Source organism: Pteronotus mesoamericanus, unplaced genomic scaffold (assembly GCF_021234165.1).
Source record: "Pteronotus mesoamericanus isolate MK-2021 breed Mesoamerican mustached bat unplaced genomic scaffold, CSHL_Meso_final contig_163, whole genome shotgun sequence".
NCBI classification, from domain to species: Eukaryota; Metazoa; Chordata; class Mammalia; order Chiroptera; family Mormoopidae; genus Pteronotus; species Pteronotus mesoamericanus.
Window position 1 is genome coordinate 8,598,828 of NW_026555064.1, and position 25,192 is coordinate 8,624,019.

Here is a 25,192-nt window from a genome sequence, read left to right on the forward strand (position 1 = left end):
GTGCCTACTTTCCCATTCCATAATCAACTCTGAGGTGACTATTCAAGTCATCTTCATATTATCACCAAACCTAGAAAGCGGTAAAGTCAAGACAAACACAGAACATCAGGGATGACCAAGGCTAAGGACATGGTGAGTTAAGGCCTCCAGATGCTTCCAGAAACCCAATGGTGGCAATTTTAACTTCATTTGATTATTCATATGCCCATTACAAAGGTCCTTATTACACAGAAATAATTTTAGATTTTCCCTAGCAAATATGAAGGGAAGAAAGCATTCTCCCCTTGCCGCAGCCTTTTTCCCCTTCCCTAAGTCACACATAGTCGGGCTGTCGGGTTTTGTGAGCCTTATAATGAAGAAGGGCCATGGGAAGCATGCACTCTCCCCATCAGAAAGGGCAGGCAAAGGCAGGGAGGATGAGGCCAGTCCCCTGGGTGACAACTGAATGTCTCCCATCATCTGTTTTTTTGATGGATGGGAACATTCCTGAACTTCTCCGGCCCATTTCACCCAGGAAAAATGTGCTGTGAATACTTATTTGATGTTAAAGTCCACAAAAGGTGATTAAGCAAAGTTCATGACTGTCCATTAAAATGCACAAATGTTCTATTAAAGAAGAGAAACCCCAAATGAGATCTTTATGTGCATGCATATTCATGAAATCCTGCCAAATTCTAGATTTTCCCACACACAGTTAACACGTTCACCTTCAGTCCCATTTTGTAGCACCGAATGCAGTGTTTCATTCATACTAGTTCAAAGTATTTTTTTCAGAGTGAATGTGCGATTAAGTGAGTGGATGGATTTACAAAATCAGCAGTTCATCCTTCACCTCACATCAGTGTTTTTAACAGAGATATTTTATTTTTGTTAATGTAAGGATGACTTTTCTGTGGTTTTATATTGGATATCATCATCTCCCTTGGCTATTTTCCTGACTCTTATAATGCCTAGTTCAATGTCAGATATTTTGAAGTATCTGTGTATAATAAATATGTAAACTTACATACTCACGCTTTAAGATTTTATGATTACATTTAAATCAAGTGCCCTTAAACTTTAGTACATTTTAATGTGAATAGTCAGACATTATTTCCTAAATAGAAATTTTTGAATCTCTAAAATTTAATTAATTGTTCAAGGAATTGCTGAGGTATATCCGGGCAGACTATTATTATATCAGGTTACATTCAGTTTTATAAAAAATCAATCCTGCAAATTGGTTGTATACAGCACACTGACTAATAATGTCATACGATTCAACCTGTGGTGCAACTATCTAATGGTGTACAGATTGCATCCAATTACCAATTCAAAATTAAAAGCCTTAGCCAATCAATGGAAATGTTTTGTTATTAAACAAATGCTTTATTTAATATGTTTTACTGAGTTGAAAGCTTTAGCATGATGTAGCATTTATTAGGGTGAACTTAGCCTATGAGTTTGAGCTGAGTTCTAACTGTAATTTGAAGATGTGGTAATACTTCTTATAGTTGTATCTTAATTTGTTTTTATTCCTTAAATAGCAGGTTATTTAGCCCATCAACAGGTGTTAATTAGGCATCAGTGGTGTGCAGCAAAGCTGTAGGTACCGGGGGCGGGGGGGAAACTAAATATAAAATGTGGTTTCTGACCTCAAAAACCATATCATCTAATTCAAGCAAATGGCCAGCACTCATAAAACAAGCTGAGATATTGACAGTGATTCCCAGAGAAGCCATGGTTGTGTGATACACAGAAAAAAATGTTGAAAATATTTAGAGAGAAGTTTTAAGAAGGTTAGAGGAGATGAAAGGTATACATCCCTTCTGTTTTCTTTCTTCCTTTCTTCCTTTCTTCCTTCCTTCCTTCCTTCCTTCCTTCCTTCCTTCCTTCCTTCCTTCCTTCCTTCCTTCTTTCCTTCCTTCCTTTCTTTCTTTCTTTCTTTCTTTCTTTCTTTCTTTCTTTCTTTCTTTCTTTCTTTCTTTTCTTTCTTTCTTTCTTTCTTTCTTTCTTTCTTCTTTCTTTCTTTCTTTCCTACCTGAAGACCTGAGAATAAAAGGATTAATAAATAATAATCATTCCCTCATAGAGCCCTCTGCCTATCGGGAAGGAAAAAATGCAGTAAGCAGAGGAAGGGTAGCAGAAACAGTTCTTGGAGATAGTGAGACTTAAAAGAGTTACTGTTTGGATTGATGGAAAAGAAGGAAGAAGCTCTTCTAAGCGTAAAAAGCAGATGGAAATATTAGTTTCTCTGAGCTCTCCTCCATGTCCCCAGTGTTCATCAATGAGCAGGGGCTCAGAAAATGTATGTTAAGCTACTTAGGGGCCTGTTGCTAGGATAGCAAGATAACTGATGCGGATGAAGTTTTTGTTTTGAAGGCTAATGAGAAACAAAGGGAATTTTCTAGGTTCACTCAAGTAGAGAGGTGACTCTAGGTTGAGAGAAGAATGAAGACCAGCCTGCTTTTGAAGACCAGAGGAGTGATGATGTGAGCATTGTGACCGATGAAGATAGATGTGGCGCTCAGCCATAGACCAGCTTGTGTGGTGGCTGATAGATAGGTCTCGGTCCAAATCAGGGGAATGTGGACAGGCCAGTGCTAGAGAAACACTGGCTGGTTATCTGAGTCCACCATGTGACTAGGGGCTGAATTTCAGGATGAGGCCAGCAGTGTGGATATTGGAAAGGAAGGTCAGGGATTTTTACATATGTAGATAGGTGATGATAAGCAGGATGATCAAAAGGAAACAAAGGTTGGGACATCTCACTTAATTCTGATGGGTGTCACATGTGTGGCTATTTTTAGTGGACATGCTATATGTGTGTGCAGGCATGTGTATCACATAGCTTTGACCATACATGTGCTAGTTTGTGCCATAGAGTATTTTAAGTGCAAATCCTTTCATCTAACCATCTTGGTAAACATAAGATCAGAGAAAAGAGCTATCAAGCTATTGAAAGAACGAAAGTTTGTAATGTTGAGCTAGGCCAGTTTTGTACAAATTACACTCAATCAAAGATAAACTGAAGCTTCTTTCTAAAGATGGCAATTGGCTTTGTTAATCCACTGGCCAGTCCTAACAAAGTCCTTGGAATTGGTAATGACAAGTGGGAAATGGTGCAACAAGACATAGATACAAGAGGGCTACTTTGGCCCTCCATATCAGCGCTGGTTTAGTCTTCACATTGTTGCTGATCAAAAAAGTTGATCAATTAATGAGCAAAACAAACAAATGCACAAAATAGAACCAGAGGCATGGAAACAAGGAACAAACGGACAAGGACCAGAGGGGACGGATAAGGGAGGAAACATGGGGGAGGGCCTAGTTAAAGAACAAGAATGAGTGACCCAGGGACAGAGACAACAGGGTGGGGATTGACGGTGTCGGGGGTGGGGAGCAGTGCATGGGGGTGAGCAACAGGAGGAAATTTGAAAAACTAACAGAACAAAATTTTTTTAAAAATGTTGCTCAGTTAAACAATGCTGAGCTTTTTATTAAAAATTTGACTATTGATCCAAACAGTCAAGATTTCTCTCGATGCTACCAAGACCATAAATGTGTGGCATGCTGAGGAAGCGCCATGGCGCCTGCCCTCACGGCTCGCTCGCCAGGTGTGATGTCCCCCTGACTGCTCACTGCTACCTCCATCAGATTTTTGCATCTATGGCCACTGAGCTTGACCTTCATTTGAGCTTAGGTTGTAACCCAGCCATAAATAAGAACCGAGATCAGCACCTGACTCAGAATGGAGTAAATGTTACTGCTAGTTTCCCCGCTGACTTGGAGCCCTCATTGCCAAGAAAAAGATTAAAGCTACTTCACCTCTAAGAAGTTGGGTGTCTGAAGGCTCCATGAAGGTCAAGGACACCAGTTAGGCTCCACTTAAGAAAGATTAGTCTTTTAACCTATCAGTTTCCCATTATTTCCTTCATACAACAGGAGGCCTAGCAGAATAGTGGCTGCTGTTTTCAGAGGAAAAGGCCCAGCAATCTGTTTTTCTGACAGGTTGTTGCTGTGGTTTATTGTTTTGTCTTGATTCTGAATATTTCTTGTGGCTGAGGAGCTAAACAGGATCCAGAGGCTGTTCCCTGGCCAGAGAGGGGCAGGCTTAGTAGCACTAGGTGTACCATTGTCCAACCTTATGTTTCCATGGTCTTCTCCCTCCCGACCAACCCTTCCTCTTCATGGGACCAGTCTGAAATAGGTGTGCAATCTTAGGGAAGAAAGTGGAGGCCCCAGCCATATCAGCAATCTAAGCAAAGCGAATTTCCTTCATGAGCCAACCTGGTGAGTGATAATCATCAGAGCAAGAATTTATTTTCACTGGTTATTTTCCTTTGTGTGTATGTTTTTACAGAGACATCACAAACAGCGGAGAGCAGTCAGACATTCAAGGCTCCTGTCAAGAACATTGCCCACCCATTTTTAGCTCCCCAGTTCCAAAATAATTACCTGGCTCCCCAGTCTCCCAGGAATTGAATTATCATCTTTCTCCCTTGTAATCCATGCCCTGTTTCATATCCCAGTCACATGAATGGACTTGGAGCCTTGATACTGACGCTGCCTTTTATTAATATTGGCCACTAATGTCCCATGATCCAAGCTGACTGACCCTTTCGCCAAGTGATTGCCCCTGCATTCCTGCTTATGTGACACTCTTTGTTTCAGTCTTACGCATATGCGTGACCAGCCTGTCCTTTTTGTAGAGTCATAGTCCAGAACCTGCCCTTGGGCTCATTTTTCAATCTTAGATAACTGAAGCTGAATCTTGCTCCTGTAAGGTGACACAGGCCTCTACCTGACACTTCCTGGGCTCCCTCTCCTGACTTCCCTCTATCTAGCTGGTCCCCAAGTTCTGGTCATTTCACAAAGATGGATTCTCCCTGGGTACCACAATTTTGTGGGAAATCATGGGCAAAGAATCAAGTCTTCGGAGTCAAGTGGAATTTATAGTCCAGTTGTACCATTTTAATGTTGAATGTTATTCAATGTCTCTTACCTGATGTCTCTTTAGATCTAAAATGAAACTTATTTGATGGTGTTTGAGGTTAAATTAGCTTATGCTCATATACCAGGTGATATAAGTAGCAGCCCTCAATGTATCTCTGAGTTGGAATTATGCCTCTCTTCCTCCTTTCTTTGTCCCCTCCCTCTGTGCCTTTCTTCCAGGCCCCGTGCAATATATTAAGGACACAGCTCCCAAATAATTCATAGACTGGTATTAGAGACAGAAGTGCAAATAAAATCAGTAACTTTAATCAGATTTGTAGATGCCATAAAAGAAAAGAAAGCTTGACCAGCAAAGCTCAGAGTTCTCCCACAATCAACTAGATGGGATTTCCTCCCCAGAGAGTAAAGAATAGAACTAGTCTACTTAGGGTGTGCTGTTGAGTGTGGCTTCACTAAAGTATCTGATTATGCATGAACTATGTATTAGTATTGCATAATTTCTCATCCCCAACAAACACCTGCCAGCTCATGTGTCCTCTAAGCATTTGGTGATTTAAATGTTTTCCTGCAGTTTGCCATATAACCCCTTAGTATGTGGTTGCTGGCCTTGGTCAATAAACATGCTTCACTCTCTTCCTCATGCCAATGAAGATCGCTCTAGTGGCTGCCAAGGCTACTTTTCCTATCAATGAAATCCTATAACTCAAGGTGTGAGTAAAGAAAGAAGAGTAACATATAGGTTATAGGATGTAAAATTATCTTTTTAAATAACTTTCTGGGCAGGCTTTTCAGAGATGTGATTAAAATCAATTGATCCATCCCTTGTATCACTTTACATAAGAAAGGTGGCATGCAATACTGCTTTTTTTTTTTTTTTTTGATTAAAGTGAAAAGTTCCTCTCAACATGAGCAACAGGAAGAGAGCTGAAAATTTATGACATCTACAAGCTAATCTGGAAAATTAAGAGCAATCCTCTCTCTCTTTTTCCCTCCATAGCAGAGTTTATTCCCATCACCTGGAGACTATACCTTAGGAACTTCCGCTTCTTAGAATAGTCAAATTTATAGAGACAGGAAGTAGAATGATGGTTGCCAGGGGCCGAGGGAGGGAAGAATGAGTTCATGTTTAAAGGGTACAAAGTTTTAACGGGGGAGTGAAAAAGTTTTGTAGTTAAATGACGGCGACAGTCACACAACAACAGGAATGTGCTTAGTACCACTGACTGTCCACTTAAAACTCTTAACATGGTGCGCTTTATATATATATATGCTGTCAGACTTTAAAAGACAAGAAATTTTAATGGAATTGGTGGACATAATTTAAAAATATTGGTCTTTTCTTTCTTACCAAGTATTGATAAGGAAAATAGATATATCCAGTTTAAACTTTCAGACTTCGATCTCGGTTATGGGTTAATATTGTAGGGTAGTTTGTCATTGCTTTATGACAGAGGAAAATAATCAACTAAATGAAGAGATGTATCGCACTTAAATTTTGCTTTATTAAGAGAAAATGGATTTCTCATATATCCATAGTTTGGCCAAATTGATGGGAATATGAGAGCTAGTCACTCAGTCTGCATTCTAATGATTGCTCCTCTACTTCTCTAAAATGGATTCAGCAGATTTTGCCTTATCTTGTTCCTTTGCCATAAAAATGTGTATTGATACTTACGCTCTTTTCAGGATAGGGTGTGGGCCAACATGGGGAAGAGCCTGAACTGCATTATTGCCATGGTGGATAAGCTCATCGGAAGGGACAGCGGGAGTGAAGGCAGCGGTGGCAGCAAGGACGGGGAACAGGACCCTTCGGTTGTGGACTCCATTGTAACTCACCCAGGGGGTAAGGAATCCTTTTCTCCGACTGTTGACTGAGGAAACACAATGAGGATGTCATGATAAGACAAGATAGAAAGAGAGGAGTCAGTAGTGCCTTTGATGAAAGTGCTGATAGCGCGCTTTCCGCGCTGGCTTGGATGATGGAAGGCTATTTATCAAATTGCATCTCCCTTGCGTTGTCAGCACTGCTTGAAAAGCTCATTTTTTTTTTCTTTTGCTACGTAACACCCTTCTTGAAAGAAGAACAGTGTTTTCTTTTAAAGAATCTGACATAGTTTAATCTACTTTTATGCATTCCTCCAAAATTGTATTAGGAAGGAAAACAAGCATCTGGTCTTAAATCTCTTAGAAGCTTTGATGATATCAAGATACAACATCTCATAATGGGTCCTGAAAAGAATGCAGTTAGGATAGGTAAAATGCTTTTTGCCATGTTCTGAGGAATATTTTTTGTGAATTATTTTAAAAGGCTATAGCAAGGTTTGATGCCATATAAGAACAGTGTGTTTGGGCCTGACCAGTGTGGCTCAGTGGGTTGGATGTCATTGTGCAAAGTGAGAGGTCGCTGGTTCAATTCCCCGTCAGGGCACAGGGCTGGGTTGTGCATTCAGTCCCCTGTCAGTGTGCCAGTGAGAGGCAGCCCATCAGTGTTTCTCTCCCTCTTCCCCCTTCCCTTCCCTTCTCTCTAAAAATAAATACAATCTTAATTAAAAAAGAATAATACGTTTGTGCATTATTCCAAAGATATATTAGTAAGTCTAGATTTTCATGGATACATGTACACACTCATAGACACACACACATATATATGCATACGCATGTGGGGATATGTGTATGTGTATTGATAGACAGGCATATAGATAAATAATTGAAATGTATGGCTTAATGCAGTTGACCAGCAAATGTGAGCATCAAAATTTAACTGTGCTTATGTCCCTATAAATGTCGGGGGGTTTTTGGCTGTTAAAATCTGTTTGTCGATTTGATTAATTTTGACAACAAAACCAAGACAAACATCTTTTTTTTAAAAAATGGTGGTGAGAGTTTCCACGAGAGTGGCCCCAGGCCTTTTGCTGTGTCTCCTAAGGGTTTGGAGAGAAGAAACAGTGTCGCCCTACCCGCTTCTTCTGCAGGCTGCTTTTCCTTTTACATTAAGAAAATAAGGTCTAAGAAAATGTGGATGCTTATAAAGTTAAATTCATGTGTTTCCAGTTTGTTTTCCTGATTTTTCATTATGCACATTTTCATCAGGAGTTTAATTATGGGGAACAACAATCTTTTATCAGGTGCTTAACAGTAGAACCATTTCTAAACCATGTTGGAATCTGTGGATTTCTGAAGTTCTTCCTATTGCGTGGCCCTCATCCCCTATGGTGCACTCACGTAGGTGGAGTGTTTGCGCTCACGTTCTCTATGTTCACACCTACTTGGTCTCTCTTTGGGGATTTTCTTTTTTAATAATATGGTTGTTCTTAGTTAATGAATCTAGTCCAGCTTCATAACTTTACAGGTATCGAAGGGTGTATTTTCCCTGCCCCGTCCCTCGGTTCAGCCATTTCCGAGGAACCCTGGAGTCACGTGTTGGAAACTAGCATTTAGAAACCAACATTTAGGTGGATGGGAACATTGTGATGTTTCTTTTTAATGGCAGGTATTCTTACCGCCAGTATCTTCAAGCACCCTTTTAACTACATTCTCCCCGGCCATTCATATTTTCACTGATTTCATACTACTTTGGGTGAAATCTATCATTTTGTAATTTCTGGTTATTTGTGAAGTTTGACATTATATAACTTAATACTTGGTTTCAACATATAGACAGCGAGGAGGCTAAGAGCAGTATAGGAAATGGAAAAGCCACAGAGCTTACTGTGCAATCCATGGACGTGAATGAAGCTGGAGGGACTGCAGGAGGGTGTGGGGGGGGTGCAGGGCGGAGGGGGGGCAAGGGGAGAAAAAATTGGGGCAACTGTGAGAGCATAGTCAATAACATATACTGTAAAAAAAGAAAACTCTAATAACTTAATGAAAACATTTCCTCAGAAAGAAAGTAAAAATGGTTAGTAGTTAAAAATTAAAAAAATATTGTTTATGATAATAAAATTGATTCCTCCAGTCGTCCCAAATTCATCTCCAGCCCATAGCTGCCATGGAAAAGCCACTTCATTCTTTTTTTTTTTTTTTACAATTAATTAATGAATTGAGTCCATGAATAATTTGCATTATCTGTAGTTTATTGGACTGTATGATGTGGTACATACTAACAGGCATTTGTTGCAACATCGTTTATTAGTGATTTGTTTCCCCATGTACGAGTTTTGTTTTTTTTCTTTATATATTAAGTTCAGTAAATATTTTCCACCAAGTTCTGGAGTTTTTATTCTGTTAATTTATATTTTATATTGGGATACATTTTGAAATCTCATAGGTTAAGTCAACCATTTGACAGTCAGTTTTTCTTTCTTAGCACCATCCTTTATCTATACATTTCAGCTGTAATTCATGTTTGCTTTGCTGGTGTATATCGCACACGGTTAAACAGATGGAATGCTGCTACCTTTATCCACGTTTTATGTTCCTCTCTTACCTGCAGACATTTTTCTTCACAAGTTGCAGACTTTCCTATGGTAGTGTATTTAATAATGTTTTTAATCTGTAGTTTTGAAGGTTGCTTGTTTTAGATCCAGGGTTTTACGATATATCTTCATACATTTCTCTTCAGGATTAATACAAATAGTGCTAAGAGCAATAAACATCCTCTACTGTTCTGAACACAAATAATAGAGTAACTGGTCCACATGTTTTTGGCTTATATGCATTTATATGTTTTCTTTTTGAACGAGTTTGTCCTTTTATTTTTTTATACGCCTAGACATATTTGGAAGCATGTACTATATGTGTAGCACCACATGGCTTCAATTTCATAAGAAGCTGATGACTCAGGAATAAAATCAGGAAATATTAGAATCAGAGATTTTGAAATGCCCTTAAAGATTCCTTAATTAAACCACATAAGTTATGCAGAGAAGCTTACCTACAGTATCTCTGCCTGTTCTCAGCTAAACTGTGACACACAACCCCACTGATAGAAAACCATTTTTATTTCTAGAATGGCAGACCCTAGCTGGTGATCGAAATACATTTCCTTTAGTTTTACCTACTGGCCCAGATCAAATCCTTTGCCTCAACAAATTTATTTCCCTTTTCCACATTATCACTTAACATATCTGAAAGCAATTGTCATATCCAGTTTTGAATTGCCCCTGTTTTGGTCATTTTCAAAGGAATAGCATGGAACGCAGAGTAACGTGGGATGACCACCCACCTCCTCACTTTTAGACACTATTCTGTTACTATCTTAGTTCACACTAGCCACTTGGACAGCCGCATTTTACTGCGAACTCCATTGACATCCATAGACCTTGCTAAATTTGACCTATTTTTCAGACTTCTCAAGATTCAAGTAACATTAAAGCACCCTGTATGTTAGAAATTGTGAAATATTAGGGGCACAAGGAGATTAAGACACAGTCTATCTCAATTCTACTGAAAAGATTGATGTCTAAACCCATGACTGTAGTATAATGCACTTTTGAGTACACTCTAATAAATACCTATTTCTTTCATCCATCACATCTATTGTCCTACCCAGGTTTATTTTATTCGCATTTTATAAATGCTTTCTGTCCATTCACAGAAGTAATGGATAAAAATGATGGGAAAACAGATAAATACAGATCCTTGAGGAACAACCTTAAAAAGAACTGTATGCATTGAAATGCACTTGCTAATCACTACTTTTTGGGAAGGTGTGGTCAACTATCTATTTATTTATCCATTCATCTTATTACATGTCCTGTTTTTCTCTGTCTTCACAAGAACATCAGGAAATGCTCTCTGGAAAGACCAAACATCCTACTTTGGTCTTTGAATATTTTTTTCTAACGTACCCAACTATAAGCCCTGACAAGAAATGCTTTGGCGGTTTTTCTCTTAATTCAAGTGTAGTTGGAGTATAATATTACATTAGTTTTAGGTGTAAGACATAATAATTCAATGCTGATATCCCTTATGATGTAGTCACCATGCTGAGTCTGAAAACCATCTGTCACCATATAAAGTTATTATAATATTAATTAACTATATTTCCTGTGTTGTATATTTCATTTTCATGGCTTATTTATTTTGTTTTGGCAGGTTTTCTTGACATTATTAAGTGAATAACTTCAATATTTGTGCATATGTATGCATACATACCTGCACGAAAATCATTACATTCCAGGACTTATACCCAACATTGGACAATTATTTTAGTGGTTTCATAACATATAACAAACCTGTTTTAATTTGTAAAGTGCAAAGATTCAAGCATAGAGCATCATTTTCATCAAATGCTTAATATATTAATATTTCTGAATTCCATGAATTTCTACACATAAATGTTTCAAGTTTTGTGAAAAAGAAACATGAACGAATCAGGCTTTTTAACACTCATAGGTCAGCAGGTGAAATAGTTTTTAAAGTATATTTACAAGTTAAAAAATAGTCAGGAGGATGTAAACAAAACACACCACAGCTACCTTCATTGTAAAATTAGAATTCCAATAATAATTTACATGATGACATTTTTCAATGTCTACTCTTATCAGGGAAATGTTTTCCTCAAAATTGTGCAGTGAGTTATGATGTAACAAAACAACACTTGACTCAGAGCCAGGATAACTTGGCAAGTCCACAATTTACTTATTTGGCTACATGACCTTTGGCAGACCACTTAAATTCTCTGGACCTCACTTTTGTTGGTAAAATAAATTTCATCTGCAAAAATTCAAAAGTGCTCCTAGTTATAAAGTTTTATGATAGTAAAGATGCTACATTATTTAAACTAACTTTTTCTTTCCTTTGTGTCATTCGACATATTTTAATTGAGCACCTACTATGTGTCAGGCTCTATTCCTGACTGGGGATACAACAATGAACACAGCAGTTAAAACACCTGTCCTCCTAACGTTTATCTCCTTGCAGTAGAGAGACATCTAAAAAATAACAAAAAAATAATGTCATTACATAATATGGTAATAGTAGCAAATGCTGTGGAAAAAATGTACAGCAATATAAGAGGGTTTCGGAATATTGTTGTAGGGCAGGGGTTGAAGTTTAGTAAATTTCTTGAAAAGTTGACATTTAAGCAAAGGCATAAGGAAACAAGACAGTGAAGTCATATGGATACTGAAGGAGGGACTTACAAGGTAGAGAAGACAGCAAGTGTCGAAGTCCTGAGACAGATATGGGCCCAGCATGATCATGAAATAACAAGGAAGCCTGTTTGGTTTGAATAAAGTGAAGGAGAGAGGGTAGAAGATGAATTTAAAGAGGTAACATGGGGGAAGGATCGTGTAAGTCCTTTGTGTTGACTTTGTCTTTCACTCTGAGAAAAATGAGAAGCAAGGGGAGGGTTTTGAGCAGTGACCAACCTTTTTGATGTGTATTTTTCCACCTAGGCTGTTATGGTGTGATTAGGCTATAGATGTAAAGGGTAGAACAAGGTATAGACCAGTTAGAGAGCTAGCGTGATTATCTAGGTGAGATATGGTGGTGGTTTGGACTAAGAAGGTATTGGCAATGGAGGTGATAAAAAATATTTGGACCCTGTGCTTATTTTGAAGGTAATACCAGCAGAGTTTTCCTATTTTGAAAGGGGAAGTAAGAGAAAAGGAGTCAAGAATGATTTAATTTTTGACCCGAGCAAAACTGGAGGGCAAAGGTGGCCATGCACTCATTAGGAAAGACTCTGGTAAAAACAGGTTTTGTGTTCTTTCCACAGGAACAGGAGCTCATTTGGTACAGGTTACATTTATATGGAAATATCAAGTATGCAGTTATGTGTAAGAATCTGGAATTCAGGAGAGAGGTTCAGGTTAAAGATATTAATTTAGAAATTGTCAGTATATAGATGGTACTTAAGGCCATGAAACTAAATAATATCAACAAAGGATTCAGTTTTACAGAGAAAAGGGAAATGACCGATATCACAACTGGGGACATCCCAGTGTTAGTATCTCAAAAGGAAATGTAGGAACTGACAAGGAAGTTGGATAAGGCATGGCCAGGAAGGTAGGGGGATACCAAGAGTATGATATTCTGAAATGCAGGGTTAGGGAGAATCCCGTGAGGCAGTGCTGGACATGCCTAATGCTGCTGACAGGTCATATGAAATGAGGGCTGAGAAGTGACTTCAGATGGAGTCATTGGTAACACTGAGAAGAGTAGCTTTGTTAGAGTGGAAAGAGATTTTCTACTCCTCCAAGTAGAGCAGGTTGAGGAAGAGGAAGAAAAGAAAGTGGAGACAGCATGTACAGACAAATCTTGATGAGGTTCACGGTTGAAAGGAAGCAGAGAAATATGGTGGAAGCTTTAGAGGAGAGTCAAGAGAGGGTTATTTTTTTAAAGATGGGGACGTAACAACATGTTTGTGTGCTAGTGGGAATGATCCAGTAACAAGGAAATATTGATCATGTAGGAGGAAGGGGAGAGAATTGCTTGAATGATACGCTTTAAGTAGATGAGAGGAGGTGAGATCTGGTCTGCAGAGAGAAGGTCCTAGCTACAGGAGTTTATGTGATTTCTCTCAGAAATGGGAGAGAAGGATGTGCTTACGAAACACATGCAGGTAGGTAGGGAGACATTGTGTGACATGTAAATATCTTTCAGATTGTTTCAATTTTTTTAAGATAGTAGCTCACATTTTGGGGGTCTGCTTAATATGTGCTAAAAAACTTTTAGAAATATTGCCTTTATTACTTAATTATTTCAACACTCATAGAAGTGATCGCACACAGTAAGGTATGAAGTAGTGAGAGCTGACGTTGCCTGGGCCCTGCCGTGCCTACGCTAGTGGCAGAGCCTGGACTCTGACTCTGGGGTTCTGAGTTGAAAGCCTGCCCTCTTGACCCCTAGGCTGCAGTGCTCTCTTCCTTCCAGGAAAAAGCATCTCTGATCCTTCTCTCTACATATAACTTTTTACTGTTACCTTTTTCACAAAATGTACTTTTATCAGACACAAATTTGTGACATTAGGAGATGACTTCATGAAAATCAGTCCTGTAGATATCTGTTAAAGGTTTGCTATGGAATTGTACCGTATGCAGAAGTATCGCCATGTATTCATAATTACACCTGAAAAATTGCTTACCTTTTCCTCCTGGTGTTCACACCCACAGAGAAACTGGGGTAAACAGAGGAAAGAAATTCATATCTCCCATCTGGGAACTTTGGGGCAGATGATTATAGAATGGAATAGAGGAATGGTACTGTGTATGGCATTTGTAAGTTACATCTATTTACACGAGGCTTTGCTGTATATGTAGAAACGTTTCTCTTAAAAAACTGTGCACTATATTTCACTCGCCTTGAACCTTACTAGACAAACAGCTGAACTCTCTGAGTTCATGTCGAGATAAAATACATCTCGTCCACCTTCCTCTGGATGTGCGCTTAAATCGACTCAGTATCATATCATTACCTGTCGCTTCACAATCTTAGTGGCTGGACAAAATTTCAATGACAAGAGCTCTCTGATGCAGAAGTCTTGGTGACTTCAGGTTGCTCAGTGACCTATGACCTGTCTGGCTTGTTCTGAAATGCTCAGCATATCTCTAGGCCGGAGTGCTGAGGCTACAGTGTTTTCAAGGCTGAAAGGCAAAACAAGCCCCGTGAATGTGGGCGGGTGACTCCTCCAGGTCCAGCAGAAGCCCCCCACCCAGCCTCGTGCTCCGCCAAACGCAGAGCTTGTTTGATGAATGGATTTAGTTCCTGGAAACTGTCTTAGCAGAATTTACTTAAGGCTTTCAACTTTGTGCTACGAGATGAGAAGTTTAACCAGGATACCAGTTGATGCATTTCCTTTGCTATTTTTCTAAGAGCGAGACTGGAAAGTTTTATGACGCTGTGTTCTCAGGCTGGCAGGGTTTAAACAAACAAGGCCTCCCTGACATGAGGAAAGGTGGCCTTTGTTCTTCTTACTGCCATTTGTCTTGAGTCGAACAGTACACTCATTTTTCAATACCTCTGGAAGGTGCTCAGATCAGTCACTTATCTTGGATCATAGTTCAGTGGACATGAGGGTGAGTACATTTTAAGATACATGTCTGTCCTTTGAGACTGCCCTGAGAGAGAGGTGAAGGGAGATTCGGTTTTGCATCCTAGCTCTTGGCTCTCTGCTCACACATACTCTGCGCTTCCTCCTTCTCTCCCACCCCTACTCACCCCTTCCCCTCACCCTACTGTGGAGACCACCGCCCTCACTTTCCATTGTTTTTCTCCCTGTAACTTCAGGCTCAACATTTACTTCTACAACATTCAGCCTTTTCCAGGTCCTTGAGTCACCTCAGCCCTTCCTGTCTCCCTTCTAGGCCCCCACATGGCCTCTCCTGTCTGTGTGTGGCATTTGGCCCCATCAGATCAGGTACCGCCCCCCGCCCAGACTCTGTTCCTACAAAGCCCCCCTTCAAGGTGCTTACTACCTGCAGGCCTTTAGCTTCCTGAACTCCCTGTGCCTAGGACATTCTTCAAGTGTTCAGTAAAGGACAGAACCGGGGCAGGATATGATCTTCTCACCAGAGATGTACCCTCTGGTCTCTGAACTCCTCACTCTTCTAAACGTGCTTTGTCACTGTCCCATCTTTTATAACACTAACCGTCTTCCTGATATCCTAGGTATCGCTTTATACCTCGCACCTTCCCTTCTCTGCTTTCACCTCCTCGACGGCAGGGGCCGTGAGTTGTAAGTATTAGAATCACTCATAGAACCTCACTACCAGGGGGTTCTATTTGTCTAACAAATGAGTATAATTCTCATGGCAGCAGTGAAAAGGAGGAGAAAAAAGTGATATAAAGAAGAGAGGTTAGCATTTGTTAACGAAAGGTATATATGCAGGTTAATTTTTTAATTCCTGGACCAAGGCCAGGGGAAGGATGCTAAGGATGGGCAGGGCTAGGCCTCAGCAGGTGTTCCCTTTCCCTGTGTCTGGAGCAGCCTGGTTTCTGTGCTCCATAACCCTGGGATATGTCCGGAAATGTGAAGGCCTTCTACGAGCAGGTTTTGTGACCAAAGTCGGCCATGTTTATCATACTCATACGCAGGAGTTTAGCTATAAGGTGTCTGGGGGGAAAGCCTTAATGGACCCCTCCAGTTATGGTGGTCACGTTGTAAAATCCTACCTGGAGAACAGGGCCTTCCTTCAAGGGGGCACAGAGACTGCTGTATCTGGGCTGATGTGGGACATGAGCCCTTCAAAAACCACAAGGACTCCATGGGCAGGAATACCTTTATTCCTTATTTCCAGCCCCTAACCATGAACCCACTGCCCTTGTTCTGTGAGATTTGGGCACCATATGAAAGCCCATTGGCTGGGGGTTTGGCCTCTGTTCTTCTCACAACTTTGGCAATTTTATCACCCGTCTTAAAGGCCTTTGCAATTGCCTGGCGTCACAGTTCATCATCTTCTTAACTTAGGTGAGCCCCCAAAGCTGGGCTCATTTCTTCTCTTATCTCTTTGCATACAGTTTAATGGGATGGTGATGTTTTAACGTCTTTGTTTTCTATGTCTGAAAAGCCGTGATAATGAAAATAACAATGGCTACAAGTGTGTGTGAAGTTAATTGTTTCAAATGAACAAAGAAGACCAAGCACCTACAAAGAAAAGGGCTGAGAAATGAGAAAGGAAGCATTAGGCCCTGCTACAGTTGGTTGGTGTTTGGCTCTGTTATGTTTCTCCTGAGGAACATAAATGCCATTGAGTTCCAAGGACGTGAGTGTCCTGGACAGGAAGTAGATCGTGTGTGGAGGAGGTGAGGGTGCGCCTGGCAGCCCTTCTTTGAATCCTTCAGGAAGCTTTACTTGAATATGTTAAAGAAGCCAGTCAGGGCTGGAAAACAGGTTCTGCTTGGGCGTCTTCCAGCACACTTCACAAAGCTCAGCTACGCCACGCACATCTTGTTTTCCTGAGGAAACATTCCACTCGGTCTCAGGGTTAAGGGGTTTCAGCAAGTTTTTATACAGAAACTAAAATGTGCTTTTTGTGTTTTCCTCTGTCACGGAGAAGAGCCCAGGGGATAGAATCAGAAATGCAGGCACTTTGGTGCCAGCTGGACCAGTTAGCTCCTGGAGAGGTGTTGGTGCAGTGACGATACTTCAGTGACCCCTTAGCTGCCCAGCCTCACTGGGTGTATCACGAGTGTGTATGTGTGTGTGTGTGTGCGTGCGTGCAAACTCCAAGCTGAAACTTGGAGAAACCAAACTCGGAAGAGTGGAGGTATGCATTTCAGCATTCCCTACTTTGACTAAATAATGCAGAATGGATATCATCTTCATCACTGTTAGGAAATGGCTTTATCATTAGGACAATATAAACACTGTGTCAGATATGACATATGGAGAGACACAAAGGTAAAGGGGAAGGGACAACCAACGGCCTTAAAATTGTCAAAAAATGCAGCTTGTCCCTTTCCTCAAAAACTATTTTTCAGGAGAAAACTAAAGCATTTGCTGTTCTTTTGTGAGAGTGATTTGGATGCTCATCAGAGCAAAAAGGCTGAACTCACTCCGGCCTTTCTTTGGCCTGTCTTACCGCATTGTGTTTATTTCAGAACTGAGATTCACACTGAGTGAATATTTTGAGGGAACAAAACCTGGAGTCATTGCAATTTGCATTTGCCACTGCAAATGCTGAATTTCTTTATCTGTTGGAGAAAAAAAGTATTTTTAGCTCTCATATGCTTCTCCATTAGAAGCTTACTACCATCTTTAAGACATTCTACCTTGCTCAAAAACTTATAATTTTATCATTCATAACTAATGTTTTTATATTGTCATTTTCCTTAAATTTTAGTCATAAAAAGTGTATGTAATTATAGTAAAATGGAGATACTGGAATACTGTTAGTATCAGACAAGTATCTAACAATGCTCTTAGGGTTAGAGTATTAGTATATTTTCTTTTTTCTTTATTCCAGGTTTTTACTTTTATTCTAGTAGGACTAGAAATTAGACTTTTTTTTTTATACTTATTGCAATTTGCAATTAAGAATCCACAGGTCAAATAAGTGTGAGGATAGGTTTAGAAATGAATAAAGAAATTATTCTGATATTAATAAAGAAATTTATGACAATTCCTCTTTTAAAGACTTAAAAAAAAAAACCCATACAGCCACCTTTAATTTGAGCTGCTACTTGGTCTCTAACAAGGGAAAAAATGTAGACTCCAGTCAATTTTCCATTTTCTAACTAGAATGAGTATGTGACACCCATGACCAAGTTTTTGACCACTTGCCACAGGCTGGTATGATGCACGGTGCCCAAACAACATATAAATGCTGCTTGGGAACTAAGCACACCTATGAAGTTCAAATCAGTTGCAGGGACCAAGTGGTCCTACTGCAGCCTGAGAAAGCAGCGCCACCTGCTGCTCGAGCTTGTTTATACTTGAGAATTTGTTGGTAGAAACTCATCTCTCCAGAACGCAGCACAAAAAAGCACAAAACATTGGTTTGTAGTCTGTTGTATTTCAAGATCTACATCTGGGTCCATTTATTGAAATACTTATTTTCTTTATATGTGCATGTTTTAGTCTATACGTTCATGTTGAGAACAAGCATTAAATAAGAGAGTGGGAGAGAGAATGGGACATAAAAGACTGTAAATGTGAAAACAACTTAATATAGAGTATTCCTTCTTGGCCTCTATTGGTATGCCTTTTCTTCAGAAAGTAAGTGATCTTCTCCATTTGCCTTTTTACACGTGGTGATGGCTTTAGAATCAATAGGTAACCAGTGATTGTTTAAATTGAACTGTTTATATTTTATTGTAGACCACCCAAAAGTGGAGTCCTTTATTAAATGATTACAGATTTAATAGGCCTTCATTGAATTACCCTTTCTCTAGTGTTTTTTATTCATAGCATAAGACTTAATTCTACAGTATTTTAAAGAATTCCCAATGTCCCTGAGGTATTTTTCATCATAGCGTCACATAAGCATTGACAGAGTATTGACAAGAGCATATCTTTTTATTACATTGATGTCATTAATTACCCTTTCAACCATTTTGGTTTATTTTATTTAGTTTATGACACCACAACATAAAATAAATAAGTGACAGCCAACATGACACAATAGTGATTATGATTCTTTTTATTGTTCCCTATTATTCTTCCAAAGTCTTAACTGGTTCTTGACCACTCACATTACTCATGATGAAGCTTACACTTTGGTGCTGAGAAATTCATATAATTTCAGATCTTGATTCATAATTAATTTTTCAACATGCACTTATTTCTTTAAATCCTATCTGTCATACTATTATTTATATTTTAATGGAATGTCACACAGTCTGGAATTTGTAATATTTGACATTTGTCAAGGCTTTGCTTTTCTAACACACTGAAAATCACATCTATATCATATGTCAAAGTCATAATTTTATCACTGAAACACATTAGAAATCTAGGCATACCAAAACTACAGAGGGGTCCAATTTTGTATCTTGGTTTGAAGAGAAACCTACTCAAATTCCAAATACTGTCAAAAATATGATTTCCTCATGCTAGTCCATTTCTTAGAAGGCTTTTGTTATATATTTTTTGTAACTTTACCCATTCAGTTAAAACTGATTGAGTACCTGTTGTACGTTAGACACGATCCTAGGTTATGGAGGTTCCGTGATTAAAACCTAAATCCCTTGTCCTCAGTGAGCTCCCTCTTCTTGCTGAGCAACAGTGTGTAGGCAGTTCTAGAACAGTGAGAAAAGGGAGCTGTGGGCAGGAAAGAAAGTGAACTCAACCCAGACTTTGGTAAACGGGTTATGTTCCTTAAGCTCGTTCGGAGGAAATCCTGAACTGAGTCTGCAGATGAGATTCGTGCGTGTCCGGATGGGTGCGCAGGAAAGGTGTTCCAGGATTGGAGGCGGGATTCGCAGGCCCTGAGATGGAAGAGAGGCCCAGGGTCTGGGAAACGTGTTCAGTTCACTGGAACTAAGGCTGCAAGCGACGAAGTTCTGAGAGATGAGACTAGCGGCACAGTCAGATAATGGAGGATCTTTTACACATGTGGACTTTATTCTGAATACTTCAGTATTTAAAGAGTATTTAAGAAAGGAAGCCAGAGAGTGAGTGATGGGATGGACTTCGAACTGATTTGAGCGGGTTTGGCTGGAGGGAGAAAGAGTAGTGAGGGAGCGGGATAGCAAAGGATCCAAGGAGAGTGGTAAGTGCTCATGGCTGAGGGCGAGGCGACTGTCTGATGCGTTGTTACAGCAGTAGCACTAATTTAACGCACCAGTCAAGCTGAAAACTGTAGAAGTCCAGGACCACTTGTGCTTCCAGCGTGGGAAGAGTTAGGTGACCACTAAGATAAAGGCAGTGCATAGGCTAGAGATGAGCCAAGAGGAGAGGGGTTCTAACGTCAGCGTGTTAAATGCACCCACATACACCCAGTAAGCAGCTGCTTACAGACGTCTGGAGTTCAGAGGAGAGGTTTCAATGGAAGATCTTCAATTCTAATCTTTGTGAGTCCTGAATGATAAGTATCACTTGACTGAAAAACTAATAAATTGGTTCTGTCTTCCGAGCCCTTTTGTCACCTTTCCCACTGCTTTTGTGCCCCTCTCCCCCCTCAGAGGACTGGTATGAACAGCTGTACCCGCTCATCCTGACCCTGAAGGGCTGCATGGAGGAAGTGGTGAATCGAGCCAAGCAGTCCCTGACCTTCGTGCTCCTCCAGGAGCTGGCGTACAGCTTGCCCCAGTGTCTGATGCTGACCCTGAGAAGGGACATCGTCTTCAGCCAAGCAGTAGGTGCCTCTTGTGTTGTGGGCCCAGCGCAGCATGGGGTTGTTCAGTGCTATCCTCCATGAGGACAGAGGTCTTCCCTGGGTGGTTGCACTTTTAAAGGGATCCTTTCCTGACAGTTTTGGTAACCAGTTTTTCTTATTCATAATAAATATGAACCAAAAATTACATGGAAACAGTTCATAAGAGCTTAGTGTTTATTTCTGCAAAGAGGTGGCCAAGTCTCTGAAATGTACCTTCTATTTCACAGAGCAGAGCGGCTGTAAAGGAAAGGGTCAACCACGCTGTCACTGTATTATGCCTTGGGGTCCCGCACAGGGCATCGCAGAAGGAAAGAGACAGCTGCCTTTCACTGCAGGTGGCCAGCTAGGACTGGCAACGGGGCCTGTGTACAGCTGGCTATTTATACATCTCCTTCATTCATCCCAGGGTGGGCCTTGTAATGGTCTCTTATGAATGAAATAAATTTGCCAGCAGGAAGGCTTGAACGGGAAGATCGACAGGCCATCTCCCCTGCCTCCACCCAACCCGATTCCAGGGCTCCAAGGCCGGTCCTCATCACATTGGCGTGAAGGGGGGCCTCCCTTCTCCCCCCACCTCCACTCATTATCGAGCTTTATAGACAGCCACAAGGAGGGAGGGAGGCAGAAGGCCTCTTCTTCTAGACTTTCCAGGCAAAGGGAATATTTCAAGCCAACTGTCCATTCCTCATGATTTCACGGACGGTCCAGCGATGAATGGAGCTGTGTGTTGGGCATTAGGCTCTAACTGACACACATTTCTTTGCTGGGTCTTTTCCATGGCTCTATGAAATGACTACCCCTGTCTCTATTCTACATGTGCAAAGAGTATTTGTTAAGTGTTAATTAACTTTTTATTGTTTTACTGCCGGGAATGGTAGATAGGCTCTGTAAGCGTGCCAGCCCGACCCCAGAGCTGTCCTCTGGTCCCGTTCACGGCGCTGCTCTCCCCAAGCCTCCCTCGAGTGAAGACCATTGACTGGTTCCAGTGTAGAGTGCAGGGTCTCATTACACATCCTTGGAAAATTTTAATTAAATCTCTGATGCCTCGGAAGTCTTTAATATCTTTAAATGAAAGCTTGCTGACCCCCATCCATTTCTTTAATGATTTTTTTCTAGCTTGCTGGATTGGTTTGTGGTTTCATCATCAAGTTACACACAAGTCTGCATGACCCTGGCTTCCTACAGCAGCTTCACACAGTGGGACTGATAGTGCAATACGAAGGCCTGCTAAGTACATACAGTGAGTATGGGCAGCTTCAGCGCGCGTGAAAGTCGTGCTCCACTTCATAGGGCATTTGGACCTTGGATTCTTCTGTTAAACATAAAAATGGGAAGTCAAACTTTATTGCATCAAGCATTACAGAAATAATGTAACTTTTCATTCTTTGCATTCACTTGGTAACTGTACTTTTACTCCCATTATGTTACAAAAATTGAATTGCAGACTATTTCATAGCGGAGACCTAAGCAGCTGTCTGGCTTTTTTCGCCTGAAAGGCTCTTTGCCATCATAGTTTCAATGACTGGATTTTTCAAGTCCAGCCCTCCCATGTCTAGAAGTGCGCCGTTCAGTTCATAGCCTGGTATGGCTGTTGAGCACTTGAAATGGATCTGATCCAAATCAATCTGTACTCGACGTGTATTCCAGATTAAAAGACAGTAAAAAAAAAAGAGTTTTATATTAATAATTATTTTCTATTGATTTAGAAATGAAATGATATTTTAGACACATCGAGTTAAAGTAAAATACGTTATTAAAATTTATTTTACCCCTTCATTTTAGTCTTTTAAATATATGGCTACCAGAAAATTGGAAATTATATATGTGGCTCTCATTCAGTTTCCTTTAGACAGTGCTAATCTAGAATTGTGCTTGATTACCTTCTTCTTAGGTTTTATTTATCAGCGTATTTAGATATAAAAGTAGCCTGAGTCTCCTACGTAGGATCTTCAATTCAGCCATTGCTATTATTTCTAGAAATCAAATATTAGTCCTGCCAATGGAAAGAGATCCACCCAACACTTTGTTTCACAAAAGAGTCAAAACATCTCTCCAGCCTCCCAGCAAATGAGTACATTCTCCCGCCACCAAAGGGTCCCGGAACGGCTGGTGTCCATTGGCGTGGCTCTCACCTCACTGACAAAAACCTTCAGCCTCTGAGGAAAAGCGCTGAGAGTGGATCCGCTGCCTTCTCAAACTCATTCACTAAAATGCCAGAACAAAGGCCAGCCATGAAGCCGACTACCAAGCGACATTTTCTCCACAGAGTGTGTTGTAACCGGGCCCCTTTCTCCGTTTAGGTGATGAGATCGGAATGCTGGAGGACATGGCGGTGGGCATTTCTGATTTGAAGAAAGTCGCCTTTAAAATAGTTGAAGCCACATCCAATGACGTCTTGCCGGTGATCACAGGGAGACGGTGAGTGGTGCCCAGGTCCTGAAGACCAAGCTTTGTGAGATGTTTGTATTGATTCTTGACGAAGGAGCCAAGGAGAACTAAGGCTCGTGTTGGATTTTTTCTTTTGTTCTCTTCCTTTTTGGTGAGAAACACACATAGGTGACATGACAGGGGAAGATCTTGAAAAAGGCCTGCAAGTCTCCTGACTGTAAATTGTACAGTAGTGAGGTGAGCATGGCATTGCCTCCCCATGAAACATGAAGAATTCAAGAACACAGCTTGCATGAGAACACGTTTCTCTTTGTGACCATCTAGTGTAAAGGTCTGGGTATTTTAACTTTTGCTGCTGAAATCATTTGGTTAATAGCATCGTAATTCTTGAGATGACTTCATATTAAATTCTGTTAAAAGCAGCAACATTTTAGAAAAGATGTATTTCTATGTCAGGAGCATATACCACCATTTTTCTTAATTATTTTTGATAATTCACTCCCAGACCAAGATTTCCGAGAATGGTTTTAAATAAATAGCTTCGAAGGTCAGCACATGATGGGCAGAATATCAGAAATAATTAAGAAAAATGACAGTGTGTGGTATAGACCTCTAACTGAAGAATTATATCCTATGGTAAATCATTTCAATCAGAAGTCCTCCAAATTTTAACCATTCTGGTTTCAGCACTTTTCAGTGCTTCCTGAGGATATTTGATATTTGAAAACATTCTCAGACCACAATGAATAAATATGAGTGTACTAAAGAGAGAGCCATGTGTATGCTAGAGAGATGAAGAAGAGACTAAGTTCAAACTAGTTGCTTCCTTGACTACAGTAAATATATGATAATTATTTTAAATGTTGTGCGAAGGATGACTTGAGATACATGGTGGAATGAAAGGTGGCTCCCCCTTACCTTATACATACAGAAAAAACACATTCTCATAAAACTATTTCATCTGCCAAATAATGCTTAATTTGCCATTCATTGGAAGAAAGAGGAGTTAAATTGCTCATTACACACACCTGGAAAATAGTACCACTCTAAATGCTATAAAGATTCTTATCAAAAATGAGAAACTGATACTTAGACCACAATTTTTGAGGGATGCTTACCAGGCCATTTTATATGGGCAGAGGACAGGAGCCCGTTTCTGAGGGGATTCTTCAGGCTGTGTCTAACTTCAGAAGGTGCCATACAGGGGGAGGTGGGAGTTCTAGAATGGCCCAGTGAGCAGCCCGGCAGCTCCACTCTTCAGAAAGCAACATCACAAATGGCCAGAATTGCCTAAGGCAGTTCTCTTAGGACTAAGGGAATAATAACGCACACACACATTTAGAAGCACTTATTCATGGAAAATGCATGCGCATCGGATGGGACAGTCGGGGGTTCTGTGGCCTTTTTGGCAGGGGTTGCTCCCGGTACCCCCAGCTCTGTCTGCACAGCGAGAGGAGGAGAAGGCAGCCCAGGAAAACCAGCAGTCTCACTTCCAGCGAAGGGAGGTCGACTGGATTTGGACTGGAAAGCAGAAAAAAGCACATTCCCAAAAAGTTGTCAGAAACAGTGGTAATTTCCTTCATGAAAACATCAACAAATAATAATTACATCAGACTAAATTCAACAAAGTACTCTTAAGCACTGTACATAGAACACACAAAGCAGTGCTTAGAGAAATTAATAAGATTGAGTAAGTGGAAAGACAGTCCATGTTCACAAATTAGAATTCTCAATATTGCTTAGATGGCAGTTCTCCACAAATTCATCTATAGATTCAATGTAATCACTGTGTAAATCTCAGTTGTATTTTTTTGCATAAATTGGCAAGCTAAATCTAAAATTTACCTGAAAATACAAAGAACCCATAATGCGGAAAACAATTTTATAAAAGGATAACAAAGTTGGAGGACTTACACTTTCTGATTTCAAACTTACTATAAAACTACAATAATCAAGACCATATATTACTGGCATAAGTATATACATATATGTAAATTAAACAATATATAGAGTCCACAAATAAACTTTTATCTTTAGAGTCAATTTCAACAAATGTGCCAAAACAAATCACTGGAGAATCTTTTCAAAAAATGTTCCTGTGACAATTGATTATCTACATGTGTAGGCAAAATTAAAATGTTTCACAAAGAGATTCTTTAATTGTC

General features: G+C 40.1%; 1 protein-coding gene across 6 annotated transcripts in view; it reads left to right on the top strand.

The window, feature by feature from the left end:
* Nucleotides 1-25,192, top strand: part of INPP4B (inositol polyphosphate-4-phosphatase type II B) — a 544,323-nt gene that overhangs the window by 469,353 nt on the left and 49,778 nt on the right. For all 6 annotated transcript variants that reach the window (XM_054562864.1, XM_054562878.1, XM_054562860.1 and 3 more), the window contains 4 exons: nt 6,622-6,778; nt 20,446-20,618; nt 21,756-21,879; nt 22,940-23,057. In XM_054562864.1, coding sequence (XP_054418839.1) covers nt 6,622-6,778; nt 20,446-20,618; nt 21,756-21,879; nt 22,940-23,057 — 572 coding nt within the window. The remainder of the gene's footprint in view (nt 1-6,621; nt 6,779-20,445; nt 20,619-21,755; nt 21,880-22,939; nt 23,058-25,192) is intronic.